The sequence below is a fragment of the Mycena indigotica genome (assembly GCF_014461135.1).
Source record: "Mycena indigotica strain 171206Taipei chromosome Unknown Mind.scaff0006, whole genome shotgun sequence".
Classification (NCBI taxonomy): Eukaryota; Fungi; Basidiomycota; class Agaricomycetes; order Agaricales; family Mycenaceae; genus Mycena; species Mycena indigotica.
This window is the reverse complement of record NW_023503005.1, coordinates 3,217,871-3,245,220: the sequence shown is the minus strand read 5'-3', so window position 1 is coordinate 3,245,220 and position 27,350 is coordinate 3,217,871. Positions and strand designations below refer to the sequence as shown.

Here is a 27,350-nt window from a genome sequence, read left to right as displayed (position 1 = left end):
ACACCCAGTCTATATTAATCAGTAGGTATAGGTTATGTACTCTACTAGATATCTTGGATATCATGTACAAGATGATATATGATGATGTACTATCCCCACTGTATCATAGTGGCCCAACTTGGCTAGTGTGTCCACTAACTTCCAGGGTACAGAAGTTAGTGGACACTCAACTCAGTATATTAATCAGTATGTATAGAGATACCCTAGCAGATACCTTGAATATCATGTACATGATGATATATGATGGTGTACTATCCCCACTGTATCATAGTAGCCCAACTTGGCTACTGTGTCCACTAACTTCCAGGGTACAGAAGTTAGTGGACACTCAGTATATTAATTGGTCTATACTGGGGTATGTACCTGGCCAGATACTTGGTGTATAGGATAGTATATGGTTGTGTACTACGCTACTGTATCATAGTATCCCAACTGGAGGTGTCTACTAACTTCCTAGGTATGGTGTCCACTAACTTCTATACCTAGGAAGTTAGTGGACACCTCAGTATATTAATTGGTGTGTGGAGGGGTGTGTACTTTACCACATACCTTAGTATACAATTGGTGTACAGGATGGTATATGGCTGTATACTACCCCACTGTATTATAGTATCCCAACTGGAGGTGTCCACTAACTTTAGTACCTAGTGTCCACTAACTTCCATACCCTAGAAGTTAGTGGACACCCAGTCTATATCAATTAGTATGTATAGGGTGTGTACTCTACCAAATATCTGGAATATGATGTACGGGATGATATATGGCGGTATACTCTCCCCACTGTATCATATGGCCCAACTCAGCTAGTGTGTCCACTAACTTCTATACCCTGGAAGTTAGTGGACACCGGCTGTATGCTTCAGGCTATATACATCTATTAAATCCTGTGAGTTTCTCCTGAGGATAAATATAGTATTGCTCACAATAACTTTTGAAAGTCAGTAGAACCAATTAGCAGTGCATAAATAATTCTGTAAAGCTCAAGATGTACTCTCAGGTTGGAAGTCCTAAGTGTATCATATATATCTAAGTCAATTGTGATTTTGTTGAGAAACCAGGCGCATGATTTTATTTGGAATTAGATTTGACCCAGTATTGCTCCTGTTATTGACCCATTGATGTGCAACGACATTTTTGTTAGTGGACGCCAAAAACTATTATTGGTGCATAAATAATGGTCTTAGAGCTCATCTAAACTCTCAAAACAGATGTACTAGGTATACTACACACATCTATTTTGATTCTGACTTTGTCAAGAAAATAGATACATGATTTTACCTTGGTTCAGAACTTGAATTGCAAAGGCATATTACGTTCACACTAATTTTCACGTATCTCTCGGAATCGCTTACATATTGATACAGTGGGGATAGTACATCATCATATATCATCTTGTACATGATATCCAAGATATCTAGTAGAGTACATAACCTATACCTACTGATTAATATAGACTGGGTGTCCACTAACTTCTGTATCTAGGAAGTTAGTGGACACCTTCAGTGAAGATATTATGATATGCTACATCTCATGAACTGCTACTACATATAGTGCCTGCGTGATAGAGTTAGTTATAGACTCAAGAAAGCATACTCATAGTAGTGGCAGTAGCTATTTCTATGGTATTTTAGAGAGGGAAAGGCATTATAGAATCTATAATCTCATTATACCTCGTTAAATTTAGTATCTAATATCCGGATCATTTAGTAGCATATATGAACCTACCCTACCTACTACTATATATGACATCTGTCTACCAACTTGTAGCCCGTGTCTAGAAAAGTTAGTAGATAACTGCTCAATGAAATCATTATGAAAGGGCTTCAATATGGTATATGAATAGTCATAATAACCTATAGTATGGATATATGTCCAGAAACTTCCTATATACCTATCTATATATATATATGTTGTCCACTAACTTCAGTGAACATATTACATACATCATAAGCCTATATTTTATTAGAGAGAATGAATTTCAACTTGATTTCTTTACATTACTGGCTAGAATTACCTTCTTTACAATTTTGATTTTATGATCGCAGATCATTAGATCAAAAGTCTTATATCTTCCTTAATATTTTAGATATTCAATTTTTATTGATATATCTAGGCTTATCTAAATGAAGCGCACAACTTTGATCTTTTGATGCGCCATCAGATCGGGACAGTGGGCGGGGGGTCGGGTAGTGTCGGGATCACAGCTGGAAAGAGGTTTGATGGCTGAGGAAGATAGCCGCGAGTGTAGTGTCACCAACACTCATGATGAGTCCACTAACCTCTGAGGACTTGGGCCTCCGCTGAGCAGGATGTCCACTAACACTCACAAGGAAGTTTAAGAAAGCATAGGCAATCGTGTTAAACCCCTCTAGTTAGAGGGAGAACCCCCCCCCCCCTTGCCCCTCTAACTAGAGGGGATAAGCGGGCACTATAGGTGAGTGCTAGTTTCTGTGCTATTGAAAGTGGCAATTTATAGCTCACTGATTCTTGTACAGAAACAAAGGGTTTCTGTCTGTTTCCAGCTCACTGATTCTTGCACAGAAACAAAGGGTTTCGTTTCTGTGCAAGAATCAGTGAGCTATAAATTGCCACTTTCAATAGCGCAGAAACTAGCACTGATAGGCATAGTTTCTATGGCCATTTCGGGTTAGAAGAAAGAAGGGGTTTTGTTGGAGCTGATTTTTGTACATCTTTGTCCAAATTCTGAGTAGGTTTCTGCTCAATTAAAACTTTGCATTTAAGTTGGCCTAATTCTACTTCAGATTGGTCTAAAATCAATTACAGTTTCTGTTCAAGCTGATATTTTGCTTTTTCCGGTGTGAATATTAGACGCTATCAGGGAACCAGCCATAACTTCCCAAATCGACTTTCAACTCCCCACCACGACTTGCGGTCACAACAACACCCTCAGCCTCCAAGGCATCGCCCCTGCCTCCTTGCGCCATCTGTTCCAGGGCCACGGGAAGAAATAGCACCAGAAGAAGATATCACGCGATGCCATGGTACCGGTGGTGTCGTTCCCGGAGTCAGAAATTTGAGTGCTAATGACCCAGTCATTAGCTGGTGGATGGAATGCACATAAACTTTCTGGCCAGAACTTTTACCTAATTTTGTCTAGAGTTGTGAGTCAGGGTCGGGTGGAAGCTTGGTCAGCACAATAGTCACGAACGCGTAACTGGTCACGCGTGACCATCAACCACGTTTTCCTTCCTGCCCCAACGCGTCGTCGCCCCAGTCCCTCACAACTCGACACCATGCCTCGCGCAACGCCCTCTTCGCGCTCAAGACGTCCATTGAGAGAATTGCCACTCGCGGAGTTTCTCTCCTCAGACTCAAATGTGTCGGACGCGACTCCCCATCGCAAACGCGCCCATTCGCCCTCATCCGTCCTCTTCAGCCCTGCCAAACGCCGTATTCTCGAGTCGGAGGGTATTTTTGTGGGGATGGGATCACCCGCCAGACTCAGAGCGCTGCCTGTTCATACGAGCAGCCCCATCAAGAAACCCGACTTTGGCCTCCCCAAGAATTCGCCGGTGAAGAAGTTACCACCCAGTACTCCTCGCTCAGAGACGATCGAACCCCGCGTTACGCGTTCGGCGCGTCGTCGAGCCTCTGCAGCAGCATCACCAGCTTCGTCACCCACTGTTGTCCAACCAGAGTCATCGAGAACAGAATACTCGATTGACCCACATTCTATCCACTACCCCGGCTTTGTCGTTCATCAGGACCCATTCCTTGTCACGTCAGAATCTGTAGCCCAGGCCATCGAGTCAGCACTGGCTTCACTGAAGAAAGACGAGTACAAAGAAAATGTGGCACCGCGTAAAAGAGCTCGTCCAAGCGAGAAATCAGCCACACCTGATCTCAAACTTCGTACTCGTACTTCGCCTCGCACTCCCAAAACCGCTACTCGTGATCGCTCCGCGAGCATAACCCCTACTCGTCGTCATCCTGAAGTTGTGAGCAAGTTTGCGACACCGAAGCTGGATTCGGCTGAACGTCGTGAACTGCGCAGACGGTTGGAAGACGAAGTTGACGAATCTTGAACGCGGTCCTACAGTGCCCTATCTAATGCTACCTATCATCACCACTCTACAATTTGCTTGTGCATATAATCCCTTACCATCTCTTCTCTCATTCACGACCTCGTTATGCCCTTCTTGAACTGGATATCTTTTGTTGTAGGAAGAGTTATCTGTGTACATTTGACTGCGTCATTCTTTCTCAAACGAGAACTACTCGTTGTTTCCTTATGGTGCGTATGCTGGCAAACCCCGTTTCCATGGTTGGCAGAAACTGTCTTGATTCCAAACCGGAAATAATTCTCTCCGTGCTTCTCTTTCCAAACCCACAACTCTCTCCACTTTTCGTCGTCAAAATGACTCACTCGTTCTTCCATGTCGGCGCTAAACTGTCGTCCGCAACATACTGAGCAATAAGAGGATGCATATTCGTCCAATTAGGACGACCGTTGGGACCCGGCATGATGATTCTTTCGAATGGCTTGATCTCGAGCGGAACGGTGTTGTTTGTATTGTGGGAGACGGAACAGAGAATGACTTGGTTGGAGTTATTGTGAACCTTGAATCCTTCGACAGGCATGGTGGGGTTTGAACTCTTTGGAAACTGTCGCCATTTTATGTCGCCTCAGCCACCTAGGGGCGACACAAGCAATGCACGTCTAGATCTATTATTGTACCTGCTTGTTGCTGCAGGATATTCTCAAGTCACGAGATCTGAAGACACGTCAATAGTGCCGCCATGTCGCGAACCCTCTCAATCGTCTTTCTGCTGTGTTTCTTGCAACTGGTGGCAGCGCAATTCCAGTTCTTCGATGGGATGTTTGGACAACGCCAGCAGCAGCAACAATATCATACTGGCGCGTCACAGTGGGCGGCGCATCTCGAAAGCAGTATGTTTTGTCCGATTAGTCTGTTGGTAGGGGGAGGCTCAAACAAAATTCCCAAGTATCGTGTTCACAATATCTTTGCCCTGGAACGTTAGACTGTGTTGGAAGCCCAAGGGAATGCCCGTGTCCTGACCATGAAGATATCAAATGCACAATTCCCGATGCCGAAGGAGAGGCAACAGGTTCGTCTCCTTTTTCTTTTACTGTTCCTAGGGACCTAGTCAACTGAAACCTTGTAGTCGTATGTGTACGCGGGGCGGATGAATGCCGACAAATAGAGCGTCTGACCCGGGCATTGAAGTAGAGTCAAGATTGTCCTATACCCACTAGACAGGCAAGAGAGCCTGAAAAAAGCATTACACTAAACCCTTACCGAGGCATCGCCGCACGAGACCGTGAATGGACCGTGTTAGCCGTGAGAGTCGATTCGCCGCGCTCGCCGTGCTCTGTTCATAAACTGCCGGCAAAAAATGCATTTCCCCCTCAACATCATGATCCACTCTCTTCTCTTTGCTCTGCCTTTCCTGCTTACTGTTTCTGCTGTTTCAACGAAAGATATCAGCACTGCCTTTTCTCAGGCTGGAATTATTCCAAACGTTGTTCCAATCTTCGACGCTACCGCCGTTCTCGACGTGGTTTACTCAGATCCCTCCACGCTTAAACCTCTAACTGTGACTCTGGGGGGTAATCTCACCGTTCAACGTAGGTCATTTCTACAACAACGGAAGCACTGACTGGAATTGTCTAGAAACACAAACCATCCCCAAGTTCTTTGTGAAGCCCGCATCTGGGGACCAGGAATATGTCGTAGCGTTCTTTGACCCCGACGCTCCAACTCCGCAAAATACTTCGCTGGCTCAGTTCCGCCACTACGTAGGCGGAGGTTACAAAGCTGGGAGCGATGGCGCACTTACTAACAACACGCCTGCGTTGACCGAGTACATTGGTCCTGGGCCTCCTCCAGGTTCTGATCCCCATCGGTTCTTTCTTCCCTCTCAACCTCAACACATTGAACTGATTCACACACCCAGTTACCTCATTCTCGTCTTTGCCCAACCGTCCGACTTCAGCGCCAAAGCGCCTTCTATCCTGAATGCGACTACTCCCCGCACAAACTTCAACGTCACCACCTTTAGCGCTCAACTCGGTCTCGGTGCTCCCATCACAGGGACGTTCTGGTTCACTGGACCCGAGAATCCCAAAGATGCTTCCTCACCAAGCGGTACTCCAACATCGTTGAAAGGGAGCTCGACCGCTAAGCCACCGCCAAGCGCCGCTCCTTCTAGCGCCCGCCATCTTCGACTTGACGTGCTGGCAGCGATAACAGGTGCGATGTTGGCCATTGTCGTTGCATTAGTCTAGTCTATTCGTGGCCATTTCTTCCCTAATTTATTCAAATCATAATTGTTTCCGATAAAGCCAGATTTCTGGCACAGACAATGGCTTGTGAATGCAATGCAAGAGACAAGATCGCGGGAAAGTTACAGTACAACCTACACGAATACAGACCAAGAAACGCAAAGACCGCTAATCAATGCCCGAATCGGTTTTTATGGATATCCAGCGCCGACTCGCCCGCATAACACACCCCACAACGATCGTGATCACACTCGTATCGTAGCCTAGGCTTTTGTTCCGCCGTTGGTTCTTGTAAAGTAGAAAAGTGGGTGCCCGGACTTTTTAGACTTGTCAATTTGTGCTCCCGCGCAAGTGAGCCACCACGAATAGGTTTCGTAGGCGTTGGGGTCGTGGGACTTCTTCCCGCATTATTTGGTACACTAGACAGCGCTGACTTGGATTTGGTGGAGGATGAAGCATAGAACTGCGTTGTACATTAGTTTTCTTTCCGTCAGGGAGAACAGTAAGACAAACAGATTTAGACGATGCAGTTCCTGAAGCTTTGAGCCTAAATTTTGGAGTTACCGATTCCGCTGGCTTCGGATGAAGGGGTGTCCTTCCTGTCGACGAATCTTCAGAGAGGTGCGATCCAGATTCCGACTCGACATCTTCAATGGATCCTGCAACCAGGGAGCCTTCGTTTGCTTTCGGCGATGTTTCACCTATCGGACTATCACCTAGAGAAGATGCCGCAACCACCCCTTCACTAGCAACGGAAGGCGACAACACCGAATTTGATCTAATCTCACGTGCATCTGATGGCCGTCGGCCACCTTTCGGCGCCATCCTTGCTTTGAGCGAGGTATGGCTTCCAGTGCCAACGGGCGGGTACGATGGCTTTCGCGGAGCCTTGATTTTCGGTACCATTATCTGATCTGGTAGCTTGAAGACTCCGAATATATCACTCTTGTGCGCCGTTCTATTCTCAGTGGTAGCTGCTATTGGAGCAGAAGGTTGCACTGAAACGGCCTTCGCGCTCGAGATTGTTGGCATAGGGAGTGGATTGGGTACTTTCGGCGGGTCCAATGAAGACAATGCATTTTTCCTTGCCGAGGCAAGAAGGAGGGACCGAGATGGTTTATGGAGCAACTGGTTGAGTGACTTCGAACTTGTTTTCGCGCTGGAGGATACCTTCTCTTTCTCGTTCGATGGCTGCGAAGTTTCCACAGATGTGCTCGTGGACACTATGGATGCATCTTTCGTTGACCTTGATTCAGTTGGAAAAGCAGAGCGGGAACGTTTGTGTGGACTCCATTCGCCGAGCAAGAGTGAGCGGGAAAGAACAGAAGTGCTTGATGCTACTGATGGAGTCGTTTTCTTGGGCGACTCATGCTTCGTTGGGGAGACTGGTCGCGGGGAATGGGCGTTATTGAAAGGGCGAGCTTTGGATTTCTCTGGCGACGCGCTGGGCCGTGAATGAACTGGATGAATATCTTTGTTTGGGACACAAGCAATGAGCTATCATACAGTCAGTCAACACAAATATGATAGCAAAGAGACAACGTACACCTTTAACGCCCTGTTTCAGTTTTTTGTTAGCACACATTTCGCAATACCGCGCATGTTGATCTTTTAATCCCCACCAAAAGCGCGTCTCTTTCGCATTACAGTCTACACAAACGGGACCAGGCGTTATGGGAGTCCGAGTTGCTAAATCATCAGGACGAAGCTGGGCGGCATGCTTTGAGGCCTGGGCAGAGAGCAAGAATTCTTTGCAAGAATTACAGTAAATGCGCCGTGGGTCTAGGCCGACCTCCCACCAGAGTTTACTGGTCTTTGCTGAACAACTGGCACAATTGACAAGTGGTCGCAAGGTGTTATGCTATGTAAGCGTGAGCAGCAATGTGTAAGAGATAAAATATTCACTACCTTGGCGTGAAACAGCCCGCAGTCGTCGCAGAATAGTTCTCCGTTGCTGCCCCGCCAGCGTGTTTTGAGTTCTATCTCACAGTGATCGCATGTGTTGGCGGCGGAGGTGCTGCTTGACGAGGGCGTAGATGCCGTTGACGCGTTAAACACGACTATAGCGACTCCTCCGTCGGACAGGTCTTGAGCTCTTTCTTTTCCTTTGCGTTTTTTGTGGTGTGCTGGCTCAACATCTGGATTGGGATAGATTGGAACGTCGACGAAGACCTCGCACTTTCGTTTTGAGGATGTCGAGCTGGAGCTTGCACTGTTGGATTCAGAGGTAGATATCATGAGCCGTGGTTATTCTGATACCTTAAAACCATTCACAAATTAGTTGGAACAGCAAATGTGAACACACATACGTATACACACTAGGCCCACACGATAAATTCGGTTTTCAATAAGCACGCGACCGGAGTTGACTTGTTTAGCGGGAGAAATCGATGACTAGACAGTGCTAGGAGAACCGCAGCGAGAGACGAGTGGAGGACAATGAAACAAGATCGCTGTGTACCCTAAGCTTGCCTATTGCCTAATGCTCTCCAGGCGTTCGGCCTCAAAAATGGCAAGCAGGACAGGAGTTGCAAGTGGTTTCGCAATCGAGGCAGTGATGAGGCGTGAATCGACTGAGAAACGAGGAGGGAGAGACGCGACCCGCGTCAAGCGTGACCGTGACGATCTGTGGTGTGACGTGACACCCTTGAACACTAACATCCATGGCACTTGCACGACCAGCAGTAAGCAGCCTATTACCTCGCTGTTTGGTGTCCCTGAGCAAAGTAGCTACCTCCTGGCGCGAACCGCATCCTCTTCGTCAAAAATTTGAACTACCAGATAACGGGCGAGGATTTGTACGACCTGTTTGGCAGGTACGGCACCATACGCCAAATCCGCATGGGAAATGAGCAAAAGACGAAGGGAACCGCGTTTGTGGTGTTTGACGACGTTATGGATGTGCGTATGCTTCCACTTGGGTCGGATTATGGCTCAACCTTGTTGACCAGGCCAAAAACGCGCTCGACCATCTAAACGGTTTCCATCTGCAAGAGCGCTACATCGTGGTGCTCTACCACATGCCCGCAAAGCAAGACGCTGCTGCAGCCAAAGCTGACCTCGCACGCAGGGAAGAGGAACTCTCACAGCTAAAGAAGAAGCACAATATCGGGGGAAAACTCGTGATAAATTGTATACCGCTCTATATTGCTGAATCCAATATATCTTTTAATGGCTCCTCCTTAGAACCGCGCTCAACGCCTTGATCCTCCTCGACATGCATCGCAAAGCTTATTAAGATGTGGGGCTGCCTTGTGGTTAGGTTCGATAACTCGGTCCGTCAGAAGACGCACTATATTGCTGGGGCGACTGTCTGCTGTTAAAGGTTTAGTGGTTCTTGGGTCAATAAAAGCACTGCGCGCACTACTGCCAACATGTGCGAATGCAAGACGGGCCGGTGCAATCTTTTGGGTGGGATGGACTAAACTTGCAGCGAACGAGGTCGCACTTGATCTACGGCAAATCTTGTCAATTTTTTCGTCGGCTATTCATCGTTGGAAATTTACCTCTTCGTCTGGCTGTACACGGCAATTTAGTCTTGCAAACATAACGGTGAACCACGCACCAAAGTGATACCATGGCCACATCTCCCGTCGATCCCTTCAGAAAACAACAGGTAGGTAAGTTTGACGATATGACTCACTGGGTATAGTAATTGCGGACTCTACCAATCGTCCATCAGCTTGCTGCTATAACGATGCGTGCTTGGCAATACTCACTGACGCCAATAACACATTATTGGATTTCCGAGGTTGAGTGGATCTGTGGTTCTTGGGGTGGTGAGCTTTATAACCTACTGGCAGATGTCACCTTACACACTTGATAGGTAGATTCGCGGGACGTGTGATTTTTGTAATCGCGGAGCAGCGCAATCCTTTGGCAGGCTGCCAACGGACTGTTCATGTCATGGCTGCAGACCTAAAAAGAGAGTCGACCGCAAGTCTCTCATAATGCTCATTTGCCGTTGTTCGTCACCGATATTGGTCGGATATTAGGGTCTTCTGGCTCGGACATTCATTGGACACCAACAGCAAGCCTGGACGCGTATCTCCTCTTGGTTATCGTCTCCTTCAAAAGTTTTCTATTGCTGCACGCGATGCACGTCTCCCTCGAAGACAGTATCGGGAAGTATGATGTCACCCCGTTTCCGAGCAGGCTTTTGTTTGTGACGTTTTCTTGTCGTTAATTAGCTAACCGATGACTTGCTATCATATCCACCACGTAGATCCAGCATCTGGACTTTGATTCGAAGGGTGAAAGTGAAGTTCTTGAAGTTTATGTTCTTTCCATATCTGGGTCGATTAAATCCCAAAAATGCATCAAATACGCAAAATCAAAAGCTTGACACGGTCACGAGCGTTCAAAGTTGGTGTTGGTGCGTTTCTTGCACTCCCATGCGCAGGTTAATCACAAATCCTGTCGTTCAAAATTGTCGAGATTCCCATTGGCTAGCAAGAGCTTCGGGGCTATAAGTACATCCATGGCGTAACCAAGTACCCGACGCCAGAACTGCGTCAAGCACTCCCGTGTTCGTGGCTTTGGTACCGCGTCATCTCGTCTTCTAGCCGCATGTATCGAGAAGGATGTCTCAGTAATTTTATCCGTGAAAGGCTAACTGGTGCCAGTGACTGCATGGTGCGATGTCGGAACGCTATCGAAGCTGACGGCCAATGTCCTTTGCCTGCCATTCGAGAAAAATATCTCCCTTTTTGTTAAAGAAATCCAAATGGTACATGTTTATCCTTGAACCTTGGCGTTTAACGCTGGACTCAAGTAAGAATAGACTTGCGACTCATTCTCGAGGTTCAAACACTTTGAGAAGACCAGTGTTTGAGGCTTATGTCGGAGATTCAAGTTGATTAGCATCGCACAATGCCACATCAGCGTTGGAACTGACTTAGTACAAACATGCATACCATGAGAGACTGGTTAGCGTCCAAATATCGGCCATCTCCACCATCCTCCCGAAGATTTTACTCGAGTATTGACGTGGGTGCGCCGAGTATTTACCTTTGCTTAAGGGCGAGGGAGAGTCTGGAGTTGAAAAGTGTAGGCCGTCAACTTTTGGTCATTCTGCAAGGATTCTTCGTTGACGACTTGTGTCCTAGACACAGATCAATCCATTGTCTTGTCATCGAAGCGATAACCCGTCGTCGAACCAGCATGCGTTATGTTTGGGAGGGGAGCCATTAAGTCGTAACCTACTTGTGGCCGCCGATTATCTATCAAATTTGTCAACTTGCGGCGTCAAGCTGTGATCTCAGCAACATAGCAACTTGAAGAAGAGAATATGTCGTGCTTCTGAATTTTGACAACGAAAAGCACTCAATCACGAGGTAAGCTTGAAAGCTTATACTGCGCCAATCATTCCATGGGGGCCGAAGACTAGAGTATACTTGGAAATGGCTTAATGAGCATTGAGCACGGTTTTTCGAGGGTGCATAGACGCGAAGATGAAGCTTTGTTGTCTGAGCGGGATACAAATCAGCTCCCGAGGCGTCAACTTGGGTAGTCTATCACAGAGAGATTTATCGTCTTGTTATTTCTTCTCAGTTCCAAGCGTAGTTGCCTGTAATCAAGCTGAAGCACCAGAATCTCAGCATTGATCACCTGTGTAAGTTAATGCTGATAGCTTGAATTCAGTAGCGGTTGCCAAACACCAGTCTTGACTGGAAGCAAGAGCGAAAGAAAGGAAACCTTGTTGCAAAATTTAACCTCGCCGTCATGGTCCAGGTCAAAGTGTGATGATATTGACCCAAACTTCCTCATGCGGACGAGTTCATGCCAAAAGTCAATATTCGGGCAAAATATAAACACGTGTCACGCGCTTTCAGACCTTGTCTGACCACCTCAGCCACTCTTTTTTCTGTACGCCACTAGACAGCATGCGTGAAGTCATCTCAGTCCACGTCGGGTTAGCAAAGCATAAACTGCCTTGAAATACACACTGATACCTGTTTCAGGCAAGCAGGTGTCCAGATCGGCAATGCCTGCTGTGAGTCTCCGATGCAGCGATTTCCTTTAATAAACGCGTATTCTGACTTGGTTCGATAATAGGGGAGCTCTACACTCTTGAGCATGGCCTCAGCGTGCGTCTTTTTCTCTTTACACGCGCTACTCATGCCATCCGTTTCATAGCCTGACGGCCGCATTGCTGCTGATTCACCTTCGGTTTCAGACAGCGGCTTCTCCACCTTTTTCTCGGAGACAGGGTCTGGAAAATATGTCCCGCGGTCGCTGTATGTTGACCTTGAGCCTGGCGTCATCGACGACGTCAAGGCCGGGCCCTATCGTTCGCTCTTTCATCCAGAGACAATGGTTACAGGCAAAGAGGATGCAGCCAACAACTGTGAGGCCGACGTGTCTTTTTCTACAGCAACTCGATTGACCTTGCTCTTAGATGCTCGTGGTCATTACACCGTGGGCAAAGAGCTCATTGACCCTGTCATGGACAAGATTCGCCGTCTTGCGGACAACTGCTCTGGTCTCCAAGGCTTCTTTGTCTTCCACTCGTTCGGTGGCGGAACGGGCTCTGGTTTCGGTGCCCTCCTCCTCGAGAGGCTCTCCACGGACTACGGCAAAAAGTCCAAGCTCGAGTTTTGCGTGTACCCTGCACCTCAACTCTCCAGCTCTGTTGTCGAACCATACAACTCCGTTTTGACGACCCACACAACCCTCGAGCACTCCGACTGCTCTTTTATGGTCAGCTCATCGTCTATCTCAAACATTCCATTCTAAGTGTTTTTTAGGTTGATAACGAAGCCATCTACGATATTTGCAAGAAGAACCTTGGTGTTTCATCACCCAGCTTCTCTAACCTTAATCGCCTTATTGCTCAAGTTGTGTCCTCGGTTACCGCGTCCCTCCGCTTCGATGGTTCCCTTAATGTTGATCTTAACGAATTCCAAACCAACCTTGTTCCGTGTGTAGTTTCTTGCTCCCTTCTTGCCGCTGCTGACACGCTTCAAGATTCCCTCGAATCCACTTCCCTCTCGCTACCTTGGCTCCTATCATCTCTGCTGAGAAAGCCCATCACGAGCAAAACTCTGTTTCCGAGATGACTTTCTCTTGCTTCGAGCCCGGAAACCAGATGGTAAAATGTGACCCTCGCGAGGGGAAGTATAGTAGGTCATTCTGGTTACATATGTTGCTTGTAACTCAGTTCTCCTCAGTGGCGTGTGCTCTTCTTTTCCGTGGTGATGTCGTGCCCAAGGACGTCAGTGCTGCAGTTGCAGTTATCAAAACGAAACGCACGATCCAATTCGTTGACTGGTGCCCTACTGGTTTCAAGCTCGGCATCTGCAACGAACCGCCTTCATACGTTCCCGGAGGTGACCTTGCCAAAGTGACCCGCAGTGTTTGCATGCTGTCAAACACCACTGCTATCTCGAGTGCCTGGAGTCGTCTCGACCACAAATTCGACCTCTTGTACTCTAAACGGGCTTTCGTTCACTGGTATGTTGGTGAGGGTATGGAGGAGGTATGTTCGCATGTCTACCTGCTGTTTCCATTGCTAATCCACTCGTCAAGGGTGAATTCTCTGAGGCACGTGAAGATCTTGCTGCTTTGGAGAAGGACTATGAGGAGGTTGGCATCGACTCGGCTGACATCGAAGAGGGCGCCGAGTACTAGCCGTCCTCTCTGTTTCACTTTTTCTTCTGATATCTTCCGCATATGATACCTTGCACTCGAAACGCTTTCATCACCTCCATCAATACCATCACACTTTTTGATCCTAAGTCTGAATTAATGTTACATCTGTGTGGTACGACTAAGACACGAATTGATAACCTCATCGCACACCAAAGGAGAAAAAAAGTACGATGACTACAGCGAAATCCGCTAAAAGCGATATAAACAAGAATAAAGTAGCTGATAGATAGCCTCAACCAAGCAAGGCATTCTAGAATCGCGCGCCGATGCGAGGCGAGAACGTCGTCGTGGACTGGGTTTCCTCCTCAGACTGCTCTAGTAACGAGTCTGTACCGAAGTATGAATTCAAGACCGACATATGAGCAGGTGTCAGATGTTGTGCATTTGGGGGTGGCTCGGGGAACTCGGAGAGATTTGAGATGCGGGAGAATGTCGAGGTGGTCATGTAACTGCTACGGGTGGGGTCGACAGAGTGAGCCTGCAGGGAACTGCTTGCGGTGGAAATGCGAGGAATCGGGAGATATGCTGCGGGCTCTTTGAAGGATGGAAGAGGCTCCGGCTCTTCGACGAAAGCAAGTTGGCCAGTAAAAGAGGATCGGTTTTCGCCGGGGCTTGCTGCCGGCTTTGACGATTCCACGTTTCGAACTCGGAAGGACTCTGGAACGAGTAAGGTCAGTCACAATAGTCATTTCAAGCAATACAACCAACTTGCCATTTTCATCATCCTGCTCAAGAGACGACCCATCAATAATTGATGATGCCCGCGACGACTGGACATCGACTGGGAGACGGGTTGTAGCATGGAACGCCGACATGGCCTCCGAAGGCAGACGCCGTGGTCCTGACGCTGTCTCCGCAAGGTCAACCGAGCGCGCCATTTCCGATTCGCTGAAAATGAACTGGATATCACTTTCTCGCGGGAATCGTCCAGAAAAGCGGCTGATGCTCGAGTCCGAGTCGATGCTCCCAACTTGATGCCGCATCGCACGCAACTCCTCAAACTCCGCGCTCAGCTGGCGGGCGAGACTGGTGAGACCACTGCCCGTAGTCCGCTGTGTCTTGGTTTCCCAAGTCGCAACGGGGTACCGACCAGAGCTCGGCCGACTGAGGTTATTAAGCATTTCATCAGTGAGAGTAGGCTTGTAAAATAGGTCGCGGAAGTCGTCAAGGTCATCGACACTTCCGATGGGAGGGGGGGATCGCGGCGGAGAGGAGGCAACAGAGTTGGCGGCAGGAGAGGAGTCTGAGGTTTGGCGGATTGGCAAGGGTGGCGTGGGCGGGGTAAGTCTATGGTGTTCGTTGGTGACGGTAGGGTCTATAAGGGAGGATTCAGCTGTATGGCTGGTGTGGATAGTTTTGGGCGTGTGAGGTAAGCTCAGCATATCGTACTGAACGGGTTTGCGTTGAACACGATATGGGTGAGTGTTAATTGCAACGGCTTGACCCTCGTCGTGATCCTCGCTGGTACCAAGACCGCTGTCTCGACTTTGCTCTTCTTCCATTGCGTAAGCCAACGTCTCTCCAAGTCCAACTGTATCAAGAATTGTGGCAGTGGACTTGCGGTTCCGGACAGGCACGTAGACACCATCATCATCTTCATCGTTCTCCAGTTGATCTTGTTGTTCATCCTCTTGGGGTTCCATACCGCTACGAGGCAGAAACGGAGAATATTGGATTTCATCTGGAAGAACTTCCCGCACTATTCCAGGCGAGAGCTGAGCCCACATTTTGGAGGGCGGAGGAATATTGCTATCGGTCCTCGGCTGAGTCATCATGGCGGGGTACGAATCGCGCTTGGAGGCATATGGATGTTGGACCGTCGAAGTGTGCGGTGACTTGGCCTGGGGCGGAAGACGGTGACGGGCAGATACGTCTTGCGTGTCGGCGACGATAACAGGAATAGCAGGATGGGGTCCAGCATAGTCAGCACCCAGGGATAGTGACGGGTTCTTCTTGTGATATGAATACGATGTTGAAGTACCATTCTGGGCGTAAGGATGACTTGGCAGACGGAGCGAGTCTCGTTCAAACGAGCTGTTGTCATTTGCTGGTGGTGTCGATATTGCGATGCCAATGTGGCCTTCGCTTGTACCAGATGGCGTTGGCGAAACGCCACCAATCCGCAAAGTATCCCCAGGAATGAGTGCAGGATCAGCTAGCCTGATGACCTTTGTCCCCCCGCCACGCAATACCGACTCCAGACCATTCGGCCTCTCCTCAGCAGGAGAAAGGGCACCATCCGGAGAACAAATCGTGGCTGCTTTCTTGAGTGCTGAACGGCCCCAACTTTCTTGCCTTGAATGTCCTTGTGAAGACTTGCTGATGGTCTTTACTAACGAATTCGAGTGTGAGTGAGAATGCGATTGCGATGTTCGGGTGTTGAAGGTTGAAGTCCCCTGAGTGTTGCTACCCCCCTGGCTTGCTGATCTGGTATGCCGCGAAGGAAGCAGCGGTATAATATCTTGATTACCCAGTAGCGAACGTGCGGCGAGGAAGTCAAGATTACTTTGCGAAGCTTTCCTAGGTCGCTGGGTCAATGATTTTGCCCGAGAACGCGATAGGCTGCGCGTGCGCGTGTTTTGGAAAGAACCGGTCGCCTGCATCTGCCATTTTTTGCGCTGATGCTCCAGAATCTGGCCTTCTTCCAAAACACTGAGAAGATCCGTCAAAATGATGAAAAACACGGAATGTATGATAACGTACCGAGCTAAAGATGGAACCGGGCTCGGCAGTGCAAGGTCATCCCACGCGAAGCTCTTTGGTCGGGGAGGTCGTTCTTGAGGAGTTACGATCGGAGGGGGAGCAACTGTGACGAGCGGCGCTTCACGATATCTTATCGAAGGTTGTTTATTCTGAGACACGTCCGAATTGTTGAGGCTTGCCATACTTCGCGAATAGGCAAGAACACGCGAGGGCATGCCAGTTGGTCGTGACGGATCAGCGTTGAAATCTGCCAAAACCGGTGATCCAGGTGGACTGACGATTCGCCCGCTTCCTCCATGCAGTATTTGTTGTGCATCTTCCACCTTTAACCGTGGTCGCGGTAGCAAGACCGCGTCGCACCATGTCTCTGCGCTGAGCCACCGATCCTTGCCCTTGATCACGCTTGGCATTTTTCGAAGACGACTGGGAGAACCATCACGAAGATTTGGCGTGGAAGCGGAATTTTTGAGAGCGCGTATGCGTGAACTGGATTGCTCTGCAGGCGGTGATTGCGGAAACGCAAAACGGGGAGCGGTAAATTTGAGTTTGGGAGAGGTTAGTATTGGGGCGGTTGGAGGCGGGTCGGAAATCTCGCGTTTGGGCATTCCATAGGAATACGGATGAGGTGGAGGTATCGCGGTTTGCGGTTGAGGGAATGTGCCAAATTGGTCAGCAGCAGGTGTAAAGTTGTAGTATGAATGGTAGGTGTCGCCTTCCTGTGAAATGCTCGACCGGTGATGGTCAGACGAGACGCTGTAGATAGACGGAGGCTGAGATTTTGTCCGTTCCGGTTGTATCGCAAACACATGTGCGTATTTCGAGGGGGAAAGGTGAGAGGCTGCTGGAGGGCTAGTCGGTAACGGGACCTTAGCAGGCGAAAGCGGTAATGGTCTTCTGCTTGGATGGCCGAACGTAAATATACTGGCAAGGCTGGTCCGCTTCGGGGGAGTGGTTGTGTCGCGGGATAAATGAGCAGGCGGGGCTGGTGATTCTCCAACACCACCAGAGGCATCGAGGTTGATGTAGGATGGGACGGGAGGTCGAGGAGAGCTCTGTGAAGATTTTCGCAGCATACCCACACTACTGCGGTGAGGGTCGACAGCCCCAGACGAAACAGTACGGCCAGAAATACCAGAGTGTGTTCTGGCGCGGGGTCGGTTGCTTTTTCTGTCATCGTCTTCTCCATCCAACCATGGCTCTTGATGTAGATAGCGTTGGTGAAGCTCATGAATCATATTATTGCCCTCGTCATCGTATGCTTGGTCCCCCCAACTATCTCTGCCGCGGTCTAATGGTTTACGAGGAGGCTCCTCGTAAGGCCCATTGTAAGGAATGTAGTCGTCGTCGGCCGTATTGCGTCGGGTCACACGCGAGCGAGACTTTTGTCCTTTGCCGATGAGAGACAAGCGGGAGAAGGGACTGGAAGAGGTTTGTGTCCGGGTGGACATGGCAAGTTATGAAGTCAGGACACAGTGTGGTCGTCGAGAGGAGTATGAGAAATGAGGGAATCGTGGTCGGAATAGGCAATGAGAGCTTTTCTGCTCAAGTCGCGCAGTTATGGAGTGCTGGTGAAAACCAGGTGTGGAGATGAGGTAAGGGAAGGGAAGTCTGGGCCTGATAAAATTTTGGGTTAGCTTGCTGGGACAAATTCAAAAAATACGGGTAAACGGACGGACGGTCGCAGCTCGTCGGTGAGGGTGGGGCAAGTACTCCGGAGTGGGGGGGGGAGAGCCCTACACCCTTGGCTGGATGGAAGCCAATCCAACGTGACAGTTTGATGGCGACATTCTATCGCTGAGAGAGTGGTTACCGTGTTTTTCGGGCAAAAACATGGCGGGAAAAGTCCATGGATTCCTCGTCATACATTCGCAAGAAATATCGGGGCGAAGGCGCGTTGAGGCGTAGGCCAAGTCACTTTAGTCTCGCTTCCGAGCCCAAACCGTGACCGTTGGATGATCACGAATCAACAAAAATGTTACGACTGTTGGGCTTTTCTCTCTTCCCGTCCATCACCTACCACAATGCGCGAAGTCATCTCCATTCATGTCGGGTGAGTAGCTCGTCTGTCTACTCCATATAGTGCACTTATTCTTTGTCAAGACAAGCTGGTGTCCAAATTGGCAATGCTTGCTGTGAGTCGTTCGACCATCATCGTGTGCAAGTCTGACCAGTTTTAGGGGAGCTCTACACTCTCGAGCACGGGCTGAGCCCTGATGGTCGCATCCAAGAGGGTTCCCCATCTCACTCTGACAACGGGTTTTCAACTTTCTTCTCTGAAACGGGCTCTGGGAAGCACGTCCCCCGCTCGCTCTACGTAGATCTTGAGCCTGGTGTCATTGACGATGTCAAGTCGGGCCCATACCGCTCACTTTTCCACCCAGAGACGATGATCACTGGCAAGGAGGACGCCGCTAACAACTGTGTGTTGACTCACGTATTTGTGTCGTCAAGATCTTTAAAATGCTTATTCAGACGCTCGTGGCCACTACACCGTTGGAAAAGAGCTCATCGACCCTGTGATGGACAAGGTTCGCCGCCTTGCTGACAATTGCTCTGGTCTGCAGGGCTTCTTTGTCTTCCATTCGTTCGGTGGTGGAACTGGCTCTGGTTTCGGTGCCCTCCTCCTCGAGAGGCTCTCCACGGACTACGGAAAAAAGTCCAAGCTTGAGTTCTGTGTGTACCCCGCACCTCAACTCTCCAGCTCTGTTGTCGAACCTTACAACTCCGTTTTGACGACCCACACAACTCTTGAGCACTCTGACTGCTCGTTCATGGTATGTGTCATCGATTTGAGTACATTTTTTTTCAGTCTTCTCACCGCTGTTTAAGGTTGACAATGAGGCTATCTATGACATCTGCAAGAAAAACCTCGGTGTTTCCTCCCCCAGCTTCTCCAACCTCAACCGCCTCATCGCCCAAGTTGTATCCTCCATCACCGCGTCTCTTCGCTTTGACGGATCCCTAAACGTCGATTTGAACGAGTTCCAGACTAACTTGGTGCCGTGAGTGCTTTTCGTTTTCCCATCAAATGATGACTGATCATTCTGCAAGATTCCCGCGTATCCATTTCCCGCTGGCTACCTATGCGCCCCTCTTGTCTGCTGAGAAGGCTGGCCATGAGCAAAACTCGGTCGCCGAGATGACCTTTGCCTGCTTCGAACATGGCAACCAGATGGTTAAATGTGATCCTAAGGAGGGCAAATACAGTTCGTTAATTCTGCGTATTCTAATCTAACTTGAACTGACTTTCATGCAGTGGCGTGCTGCCTGCTCTACCGCGGTGATGTTGTCCCCAAAGACACTCAAGCTGCGGTTGCCAGCATCAAGACCAAGCGCACGATCCAGTTCGTCGACTGGTGCCCAACTGGCTTCAAGATGGGTGTCTGCAACGAGCCCCCCGCCTGCGTCCCTGGAGGTGATCTTGCCAAGACCACTCGCAGTCTTTGCATGCTTGCCAAGTTAGTTTATGCCTATCTTTACTTGAACATTTCTCACAAAACTACTCAAGCACCACCGCCATCTCCGCTGCTTGGGGTCGTCTTGGTAAGTGCTTGACCTTGGTTACTATATGCGACTCACCCTTTTATTTCTAGACTACAAGTTTGATCTCATGTACTCCAAGCGTGCCTTCGTGCACTGGTATGTTGGTGAGGGTATGGAAGAGGTATGCCGTTTTGTCCATCGTGTCTCCCAACGGTCTAACGATTGGTTAGGGTGAGTTCTCTGAGGCTCGTGAAGATCTTGCTGCGCTGGAGAAGGACTACGAGGAGGTTGGCACGGATAGCGCTGACGCCGAAGAGGAGGGCGAGTATTAGATGGAGACGCCATACAGTTCTACGGATTCTGCCGGAAACAAAAATACCCCCTCAACCACTCGGTTTTTCTTGCTCATCGTTATCATAGCCCCTCCTTTGTGATTTTTTTACACCTGCTGCTTATGACCAACTTACGCTTTACTCGCTAAACGGTTACAATTGCTAATAAAACGATTCAACTGCGGGCGATATGAATGGATGGGGAGGGGAGTTCAACCACAACACAAGGGGCTGCTTTGAAGGGTAAACAAAGTACATTCCGAAGTAGGTTTCTATTGAATACAAAATATTATCCAGAGAGATCGTTTCTCGAGCAACCTTCGCCAAATAAACCAAAGTACAGTTCTAAGTAGACGTTTCTGTTGAATAGATAGGTTAACGACCCGTGTGTCTTCGTTGAGGGGTAGCTCGTCGTTGGGGTGTGGGAACAGAGCTTGGACGGCGGGTGCCGGGGCCAGAGGGGTCACGGCGGGGAGTTGACTGTTGAGATGGTCTGCGTGGTGCCATAGCGTGTTGGCCAGATGAGGAACGTATTGGGGTGCCTCTTCCAACCGGTCGCGGTTTAGGATTGAGAGTGCCAAAAAGTGCTGACGAGCCAGTGTCGCGGCGGGCGGGAGGCGCTGGTCGGCGCTGCGATCGCTGCGACTTGACCTTCTTGTGGTAGCGTGCATCCTGCATTTCCTTCATGCCCCTACCAGAAAACAAGGTCGACGGAGTTAGAAGCAGAAGAGGGTTAGGGCGTACTTGGACCGCAGCTCTTCGTTGCCGAGTAAAGTACCGCGCATCTTGGCGAGCCAGCCGTGCATCGTGCTGTCACAAATTACTAGTCCGTCCAGTGTTGTTCAGCAGGCAGTATAACCTTGGTGGGGGCTTGCGTCGGCTCCCATCGCTCCGGAACTTTGAGAACAAAGCCTTAGCCGCGGAAGCAAATCGAACAACTGTGGGCTTACGTGCGACGCCCACTCGATCTTCATAATAAAGCGTTAAAAGGGTCTCCAAGAATAGAGGGTGGAAGAAGTAAAGTGAAGGTAGAAAGTAAGAGCAAGAATGCGCTAGCCGCACGATTTGGGTGTGGACTGTGTGTGCGTGGGGTTGACAGCACCTGCGTGATGTCAGACACGCGTCACGTCACGCGGCGCCTTTCCCTCTCCGCACCAAACGGGAAGAGGCATCAGTTGCGCTTAACGCGTCCTTATTCTCAAAGGGACAACAGCTCCCTACTACTGTCCCCTTTCCGTACTACTGGGAGCGTCCGTCCAGGGCAGTGAACCCGACGTATCTAATTGTAAACTTCTTGGGGCCGCCAACCGCGAACTTCTAACGCGGCCGCTACACCTAATATTTACCCAAAACGACTACTCGCTCCGCTTCCACGAGACAAGAAAGCTTAATTCTACATGCGACTCGCTGTGTGCGCCACGTTACCGGTCCGGGGACTGCACCATGTCAACGGTCTTGGAAGTATTGGTTGGCTAACGCTAAAATTTATCAAGACATTGTCTCTATTGTACATCTCTGGAGACCATTCATGCTCTCGGTCAAACACGGAGCCTCAGGAACGCCTCGACACCAATTTTTTTCTTGCTAGGTGTCAATGATCGCCTGCGCACCGCTTTAGAGCTCGCCATCAATCCCGAACGGATTTTGGGAGCGTAATTTGCGCGTCTGCCCTTGTTCTCGATGCGCCCACGTGGCGCTCCATCAGCGTTTACGGTCGCGCTACACTGGGGCCTGGCATCGCCATAGCCCTTCGTTTCGTTCGCTCTGCAGTATGGCTGCCCTCGGAGGCGCACCTCCCCGACCAGCCAGCGGCATTCTCGCTTTCCTAGCCGAGACTACAAAGGCTGGCTCTGACGCAAGGTTTCTCTCCAGAATTCCAAGCAGCACCCACAAATGGTCTGGCGCAACGTCGATCCCATAATCGAGAACAAGCTCTACTTGGGAAAGTGCGTCCATCCCCGCTCGCTGTCACCAGCCTCGTCATTGATGCGTCTACTTACAGCCTTGTTGCCGCCCGCTCGACCCGATCACTGACTGGTATGTGGGTCCCGCTTGATTTAGCTTGGGGGGCTGATGATGGGGTTTGTTTAGAACGGCGCATCACGCATGTTCTTTCGGTCTGCAAGGAGCCCATCCCCGCCGAGCTTCCCCAGTCTGGGATTCAGCATATGCGCATTGGCATTGAGGACGTCGATTACGCCGACCTCCTCATCCACCTTCCCTCTGCCTGCCAGTTTATCCACACCGCTATGCAGTCTGGCGGCGCAATTTTGGTGCATGACGTCCAAGGTGTTTCGCGGAGCGCGGCTGTCGTCGCGGCCTATCGTGAGCTTCTTTCTCGTGTTTTGTCTGGCGAAGTTTGGCTTATTCGGCTCAAGTCATGTGGTCGCAGCGGCTCAGCGCGACAAAGGCGCTCGAGACTATACGTAGATGTAAGCCCTTTCTTACCTCTGTTTTGTTGATCTAATCGCATTTCCAGCACGCGACCAGATCTGGCCCAACGCTGGTTTCCAGGTAAATCATCTTCTCTCAAAGTTTTTCTCCAAGGTATTGACGTTCTGGCTAGGAACAGTTAGTTCTCTTCGAGCTGTGTCAATATGCACCCTCGCCCATGAACGGCATTTACCGCAGTTGGCGGACAAAACTCGAGCAGCAACTTCGAGCTGCCGGAATGTTATAATACTATTTTTTTTCTCTCTTTTCGCCACTCTGCCACGTCATCTTGTTGTTGTAATACCTATCTATATAAAATTGTAGCCTAGCGAGTCCAATCCACTAGATCTGACCCTGAGCGAGTCATTGTCGGGGGCGGCGCAGCAGACCACGTATATGCCCGACGTGGTCTGGGACAGCCCGTATATAAGGCCACGCCAGGCGCCGTCAAAAAAACAGACAAGTGCCTGCTCACGTGCATTTACCCACGCGGACTCACAGCTTCCTCACACTTTCACCACCAACACCAACCTCTCCTCAGTTCGCCATGGGTCTCTCAGTCTCCCGCCTCCTCTCTGGCCTCTTTGGCAAGAAGGAGATGCGTACGTAGCCCCCGCCTTGTCTGGTAGCCCGCATGCTGACTCGCTGGTTGCCTTTGCAGGAATTCTTATGGTATGATTTCACCTGCCTCCCCCGTTTGACCCGATGCCGACTTGACTCCCTCGCCAAGGTCGGCCTCGACGCCGCGGGAAAGACGACCATCCTCTACAAGCTGAAGCTCGGCGAGATCGTCACCACCATCCCGACCATTGGTAACGTGTCGTGTCGTCTGCCCCGCCCCAGGCACTGACGCCTTCTTCCCCAGGGTTCAACGTCGAGACTGTCGAGTACAAGAACATTTCATTCACCGTCTGGGACGTTGGAGGGCAGGACAAGATTCGCCCGCTCTGGCGGCACTGTGCGCTCCTGAAACTTTTTTTTTCGCTCTCCCTCCTGACCACCGAAACAGACTTCCAGAATACCCAGGGCATCATCTTCGTCGTCGACTCGAACGACCGGGAGCGTGTCTCTGAGGCCCGGGAGGAGCTCCAGCGGATGCTCAATGAGGACGAGCTCCGTGACGCCCTTTTGCTCGTCTTCGCCAACAAGCAGGACTTGCCCAATGCGATGCAGGCGTCTGAAATCACCGACAAACTTGGTCTCCATGGCCTTAGACAGCGGACTTGGTACATCCAGGTGAGTCATTCGTTGCCTCAATTTCGTCTAATACTTAAAAACCACTTTCCAGGCGGCCTGCGCAACTTCTGGTGACGGTCTTTACGAGGGTCTCGAGTGGTTGAGCGCCAACATCAAGCGTCGGGTATAATTTCAACGGCGGGTCACCCCCAAATACTTTACAGCGTTTGTTTTACGATCCTCACGATAAACGCACTCGCCTAGTCTCCCCCATCCGTCATGTCTCCCCTACATTCGAGCCGTTTTTTCCCCCTTTGCTCTTAACATGGTCCTTTTTCTTATGTATAAAATTGGCCCTTGGAGGTCCGTATAAAAGCTGCTTGTCTGTCGTGGACAGTCTAGACATCATCATCATCATCATGCCTGACTCGGTCCCGGTATCAACGCCCTTCTCCGGGAAACAGCCGACCAACAGCGTCAGCCTCCTTTCGCCTTCTGTCGCCGAGTTCTCTGGAAGGAGCGTCTCGCTGGGATGCGCCATATTTGGCAAGTTTGTCCAAGAGCGACTGCAGCTTCTTGTGTTTAACCGCGGCGAACGAGGTCTGGCGCATGGCGGGCACGAGGAAGTCTGGCACGGTGTTGTTGAGCGGGATTGCCGTCATCTAACGACAGAGTTAACGGGTCAAAAATTAAAAATATTGGGACTTTTTATTTACCGTTCGAAGCTCGACAAATACGCCCGACAAATGGCCCCTGCCGATGCGGCGCAGCTCTTCCTCTAGGAAGTCGACGTCGATGAGGATGTTGGTGATGGCGTTCTCGTTCATCATGGGGATGTTCCGGCCGGTGAGGAAGTCCTTGACGAGGGCATTGGGTTACTTATAGTCATTTAGCTAGAGACAAAAACTTACCATGAGGCAGTCAGCAATGTAGGACACCGCGCCTTTATATGCCTCGTCTTTATACGCCTCCTTGATGACGAGCGCATCGACAACGGTCGTAAGCCAATTCACCAGCTCGTAGAGGTACATGCTCGGCCCGTCCTCGCAGCCCCGCGGCGTCCAGTCATACTCCGACAGCCCAAAGAAGTCGTCTAGTTTGGACGATATTAACCCTGTTATCCGCTGGAGCGCACGGGACAGTGTTGCCTCGAAGGAGGAAGAGGCTGTCAAAATGACCGACCCGCCACGCTGGGAGGACCGGAGGTTGGTTAGCGAGCGTTGCAACTCGCCACAGGTGACCTGGAGGTGCTCGAGGTTGGTCACGATCTGCGCGATCTGGGTCAGCGTTGAAAGACTGGTGAGGCGCTGGCTGATCGTCTTGCTGATGTGGTTGATGAGGAGGCTGTCGAGGGACTGCGAAATGTTGAAGAGATGTCATCATTTTCAGAAGAATCTACCTTGCTCAAGAGTTCATCGATGTTGCGGTGGTGTTGGGATACGCCTTCGACAAAAGCGTAGAATTTCTGGATGAATGATCGAATCTGGTGGAAATATTCACCAGACAGAATACGGAGAACGAGGAACACACACATCTTGACAACACAAGTAGAAGGTTTGTGACCAGGGAAGGTTGTAGGGCGTAGGATTCCTAAATCACGCAAATGAGGCAGCATTTTGAGATAGTGAGAACCAGTACTCTTCGATGGCCTTTCGTTCGGAAGCATCTATCCAAACAACGTCGAGGACCATCTTCATCTGGTTGGGCGTTTCAACTTGCATTTGAAGGTGGTCGTCTTGTTTGACGATCTGAGAGGAAATGTAAGGTTTTGAAGGCAGGAAATAGAAAACAAACATCATCGAAGCGCTTGTTAAACTGCGTCTCCAGCAGACGAGCGTATTTCTCGAACAACACGATAATGAATGAATGTAGAGGAAGGGTCGAGTAGTTTGACGACTATAGCAAGTCAGTAACACAGAATTATCACGGAATAAAGTTACCTCAAGGGTGACGATGAAGCTCAGCAGGCTTTCCTTGACCGCTAGGAAGGAATCTGGATCCGTCTCTGTTCTGAGCGCGTAATCTATGCCAGTCGTTAACCGAGCGAGAACGCTGTCCCAAAGTTCCTCCACGTCTCGTTCTGACCGGAAGTTGCCCGTTGTTTGCAGGACATGGGTTTCAATAATGAAGAACCCTGATATTTCTTGGATGAGAGATGGTAGGGAGGCAAGCGGGAGTGGGGATGGGAGAATGAGGTCGGATTGGGCCTGGGCAATTAAGTCGATTTCGAACCTTGATTATTTAGTATCTTACCTTACGGTCAGCTTGATACGACTTTTGCAAGTCCTCCAACGAGTCCAGCGTCGTATAGATGTGTATGCACTCAAACAGCGGTTTGAAATCCACGCTTATTTGCTCGTTATTAAGAACATCGACTAGTTTGTGATTCAGTATGAGCATAACGCAGACTAGGACCTCACAGTCGTTCTTCTCAAACGTAACCATTTCCACAGCACTCCCGACCCGACTCATCCGTAGCAGCGGATCTTTGTCGCGTCTTGAGCGCCATTTCCGTGTTCGACTCTCCATCTGGTCGAGCGCGACACCGCCAACATCTCCGCTTATATTCCGTATTTCGAGGAGCCATTGCTTCATGGAAGAATTAACGGCGTCCTTGATCTGGACCCGCAGAGAAGGCAGTGCAGCAAGTAGATATTGGAAGAACGGTGTTTGGGAGAGTGAGGTCGGAGGCATGCTTTCGATGTCTTCAAGGGACTGAATAATAAGTAAGAGCCAAATAATACTAAGAGGCCAACAACGCACCCGCAACGCGCTCCAGTACTTTCCCTCCCGCACCATCTCCTGAACACGGTTCACGACATCCAACACCCGTAAACAAGCCTGGAGGGTGTCGATAGCTTCGTCCAGATTAGACGCGGTCTTCTTCGACTGCAGCAAGCCGCGTTTCTTCTCCACGAGCCCCTTCCCAAGCTGGGCAACACTGTTGTCGAGCGTCCGGATGTTCTCCTTCATCTTGTCGGTGTAAGACTTGACGGAGAACAGGGTCGAGACGGAGGAGATAAAGTCCTGGTAGTTTTCGCCGCATATCTTCTCAATGTCTGCATCTTTGGATTCAATGAGCCCTTGGACAGTGCGCAAGAACGCCTCTTGCTGGCGGTTGGCGTGTATTGTCTTGATTATTGGCCCTAATTGTTCAAGGTTTTCTGACGAGGAAGACGGGTCGAGGAGATGGATTTGCTGTAGCTGCTGGTCAATGGACTCCTGCGTAAACTGGGCTCTTCGCCGCGGGGGCATGTTGGCGGTTACAATCAGAAATACAGGTCAGGTGACGAGATTAGATA

At 49.8% G+C, this 27,350-nt stretch overlaps 11 protein-coding genes across 11 annotated transcripts; 8 read left to right on the top strand and 3 right to left on the bottom strand.

Moving 5' to 3' along the window:
* Nucleotides 1-3,254: 3,254 nt before the first annotated feature.
* Nucleotides 3,255-4,046, top strand: MIND_00752600 (uncharacterized protein; the record flags this gene model as incomplete). Its single annotated transcript, XM_037364223.1, has 1 exon — nucleotides 3,255-4,046. The coding sequence occupies one exon, from the start codon at nucleotides 3,255-3,257 to the stop codon at nucleotides 4,044-4,046; it is 792 nt and encodes a 263-aa protein (XP_037219867.1).
* Nucleotides 4,047-4,639: 593 nt separating this feature from the next.
* MIND_00752500 (Long chronological lifespan protein 2) lies at nucleotides 4,640-5,213 on the top strand (the record flags this gene model as incomplete). The annotated part of the gene is made up of 4 exons (XM_037364222.1): nucleotides 4,640-4,695; nucleotides 4,743-4,912; nucleotides 4,969-5,091; nucleotides 5,149-5,213. The coding sequence occupies 4 exons, from the start codon at nucleotides 4,640-4,642 to the stop codon at nucleotides 5,211-5,213; spliced, it is 414 nt and encodes a 137-aa protein (XP_037219866.1).
* A 178-nt stretch (nucleotides 5,214-5,391) lies between these two features.
* Nucleotides 5,392-6,271, top strand: MIND_00752400 (Ov-16 antigen; the record flags this gene model as incomplete). The annotated part of the gene is made up of 2 exons (XM_037364221.1): nucleotides 5,392-5,611; nucleotides 5,658-6,271. Exons 1-2 carry the CDS (start codon nucleotides 5,401-5,403, stop codon nucleotides 6,269-6,271), a joined length of 825 nt encoding a protein of 274 aa, XP_037219865.1. The 5' UTR covers nucleotides 5,392-5,400.
* A 169-nt stretch (nucleotides 6,272-6,440) lies between these two features.
* Nucleotides 6,441-8,506, bottom strand: MIND_00752300 (C2H2-type domain-containing protein; the record flags this gene model as incomplete). Its single annotated transcript, XM_037364220.1, has 4 exons — nucleotides 6,441-6,731; nucleotides 6,782-7,765; nucleotides 7,815-8,129; nucleotides 8,177-8,506. The coding sequence occupies 4 exons, from the start codon at nucleotides 8,504-8,506 to the stop codon at nucleotides 6,441-6,443; spliced, it is 1,920 nt and encodes a 639-aa protein (XP_037219864.1).
* A 271-nt stretch (nucleotides 8,507-8,777) lies between these two features.
* MIND_00752200 (RRM domain-containing protein) lies at nucleotides 8,778-9,539 on the top strand (the record flags this gene model as incomplete). The annotated part of the gene is made up of 4 exons (XM_037364219.1): nucleotides 8,778-8,795; nucleotides 8,999-9,169; nucleotides 9,220-9,390; nucleotides 9,531-9,539. The coding sequence occupies 4 exons, from the start codon at nucleotides 8,778-8,780 to the stop codon at nucleotides 9,537-9,539; spliced, it is 369 nt and encodes a 122-aa protein (XP_037219863.1).
* A 2,566-nt stretch (nucleotides 9,540-12,105) lies between these two features.
* MIND_00752100 (Tubulin alpha chain) lies at nucleotides 12,106-13,900 on the top strand (the record flags this gene model as incomplete). The annotated part of the gene is made up of 9 exons (XM_037364218.1): nucleotides 12,106-12,182; nucleotides 12,232-12,263; nucleotides 12,326-12,357; nucleotides 12,407-12,617; nucleotides 12,669-12,970; nucleotides 13,018-13,190; nucleotides 13,238-13,392; nucleotides 13,441-13,748; nucleotides 13,799-13,900. The coding sequence occupies exons 1-9, from the start codon at nucleotides 12,154-12,156 to the stop codon at nucleotides 13,898-13,900; spliced, it is 1,344 nt and encodes a 447-aa protein (XP_037219862.1). The 5' UTR covers nucleotides 12,106-12,153.
* Nucleotides 13,901-18,576: 4,676 nt separating this feature from the next.
* Nucleotides 18,577-20,439, top strand: MIND_00752000 (Tubulin alpha chain; the record flags this gene model as incomplete). The annotated part of the gene is made up of 10 exons (XM_037364217.1): nucleotides 18,577-18,674; nucleotides 18,725-18,756; nucleotides 18,802-19,044; nucleotides 19,097-19,398; nucleotides 19,454-19,626; nucleotides 19,676-19,830; nucleotides 19,881-20,082; nucleotides 20,133-20,167; nucleotides 20,218-20,288; nucleotides 20,338-20,439. The coding sequence occupies 10 exons, from the start codon at nucleotides 18,577-18,579 to the stop codon at nucleotides 20,437-20,439; spliced, it is 1,413 nt and encodes a 470-aa protein (XP_037219861.1).
* Nucleotides 20,440-20,814: 375 nt separating this feature from the next.
* On the bottom strand, nucleotides 20,815-21,413 carry MIND_00751900 (uncharacterized protein; the record flags this gene model as incomplete). The annotated part of the gene is made up of 4 exons (XM_037364216.1): nucleotides 20,815-21,130; nucleotides 21,184-21,249; nucleotides 21,299-21,336; nucleotides 21,390-21,413. The coding sequence occupies 4 exons, from the start codon at nucleotides 21,411-21,413 to the stop codon at nucleotides 20,815-20,817; spliced, it is 444 nt and encodes a 147-aa protein (XP_037219860.1).
* Nucleotides 21,414-22,332: 919 nt separating this feature from the next.
* Nucleotides 22,333-23,119, top strand: MIND_00751800 (MAP kinase phosphatase 2; the record flags this gene model as incomplete). The annotated part of the gene is made up of 6 exons (XM_037364215.1): nucleotides 22,333-22,385; nucleotides 22,442-22,476; nucleotides 22,531-22,764; nucleotides 22,818-22,871; nucleotides 22,919-22,953; nucleotides 23,006-23,119. The coding sequence occupies 6 exons, from the start codon at nucleotides 22,333-22,335 to the stop codon at nucleotides 23,117-23,119; spliced, it is 525 nt and encodes a 174-aa protein (XP_037219859.1).
* Nucleotides 23,120-23,348: 229 nt separating this feature from the next.
* Nucleotides 23,349-24,238, top strand: MIND_00751700 (ADP-ribosylation factor; the record flags this gene model as incomplete). Its single annotated transcript, XM_037364214.1, has 5 exons — nucleotides 23,349-23,474; nucleotides 23,502-23,684; nucleotides 23,738-23,830; nucleotides 23,882-24,108; nucleotides 24,161-24,238. The coding sequence occupies exons 1-5, from the start codon at nucleotides 23,420-23,422 to the stop codon at nucleotides 24,236-24,238; spliced, it is 636 nt and encodes a 211-aa protein (XP_037219858.1). The 5' UTR covers nucleotides 23,349-23,419.
* A 250-nt stretch (nucleotides 24,239-24,488) lies between these two features.
* Nucleotides 24,489-27,315, bottom strand: MIND_00751600 (Rsec15 protein; the record flags this gene model as incomplete). The annotated part of the gene is made up of 11 exons (XM_037364213.1): nucleotides 26,812-27,315; nucleotides 26,469-26,763; nucleotides 26,302-26,423; nucleotides 25,989-26,255; nucleotides 25,843-25,944; nucleotides 25,687-25,796; nucleotides 25,581-25,638; nucleotides 25,448-25,531; nucleotides 24,960-25,403; nucleotides 24,765-24,905; nucleotides 24,489-24,710 (listed from the first exon to the last, which is right to left on the bottom strand). The coding sequence occupies exons 1-11, from the start codon at nucleotides 27,301-27,303 to the stop codon at nucleotides 24,489-24,491; spliced, it is 2,337 nt and encodes a 778-aa protein (XP_037219857.1). The 5' UTR covers nucleotides 27,304-27,315.
* Nucleotides 27,316-27,350: the final 35 nt, after the last annotated feature.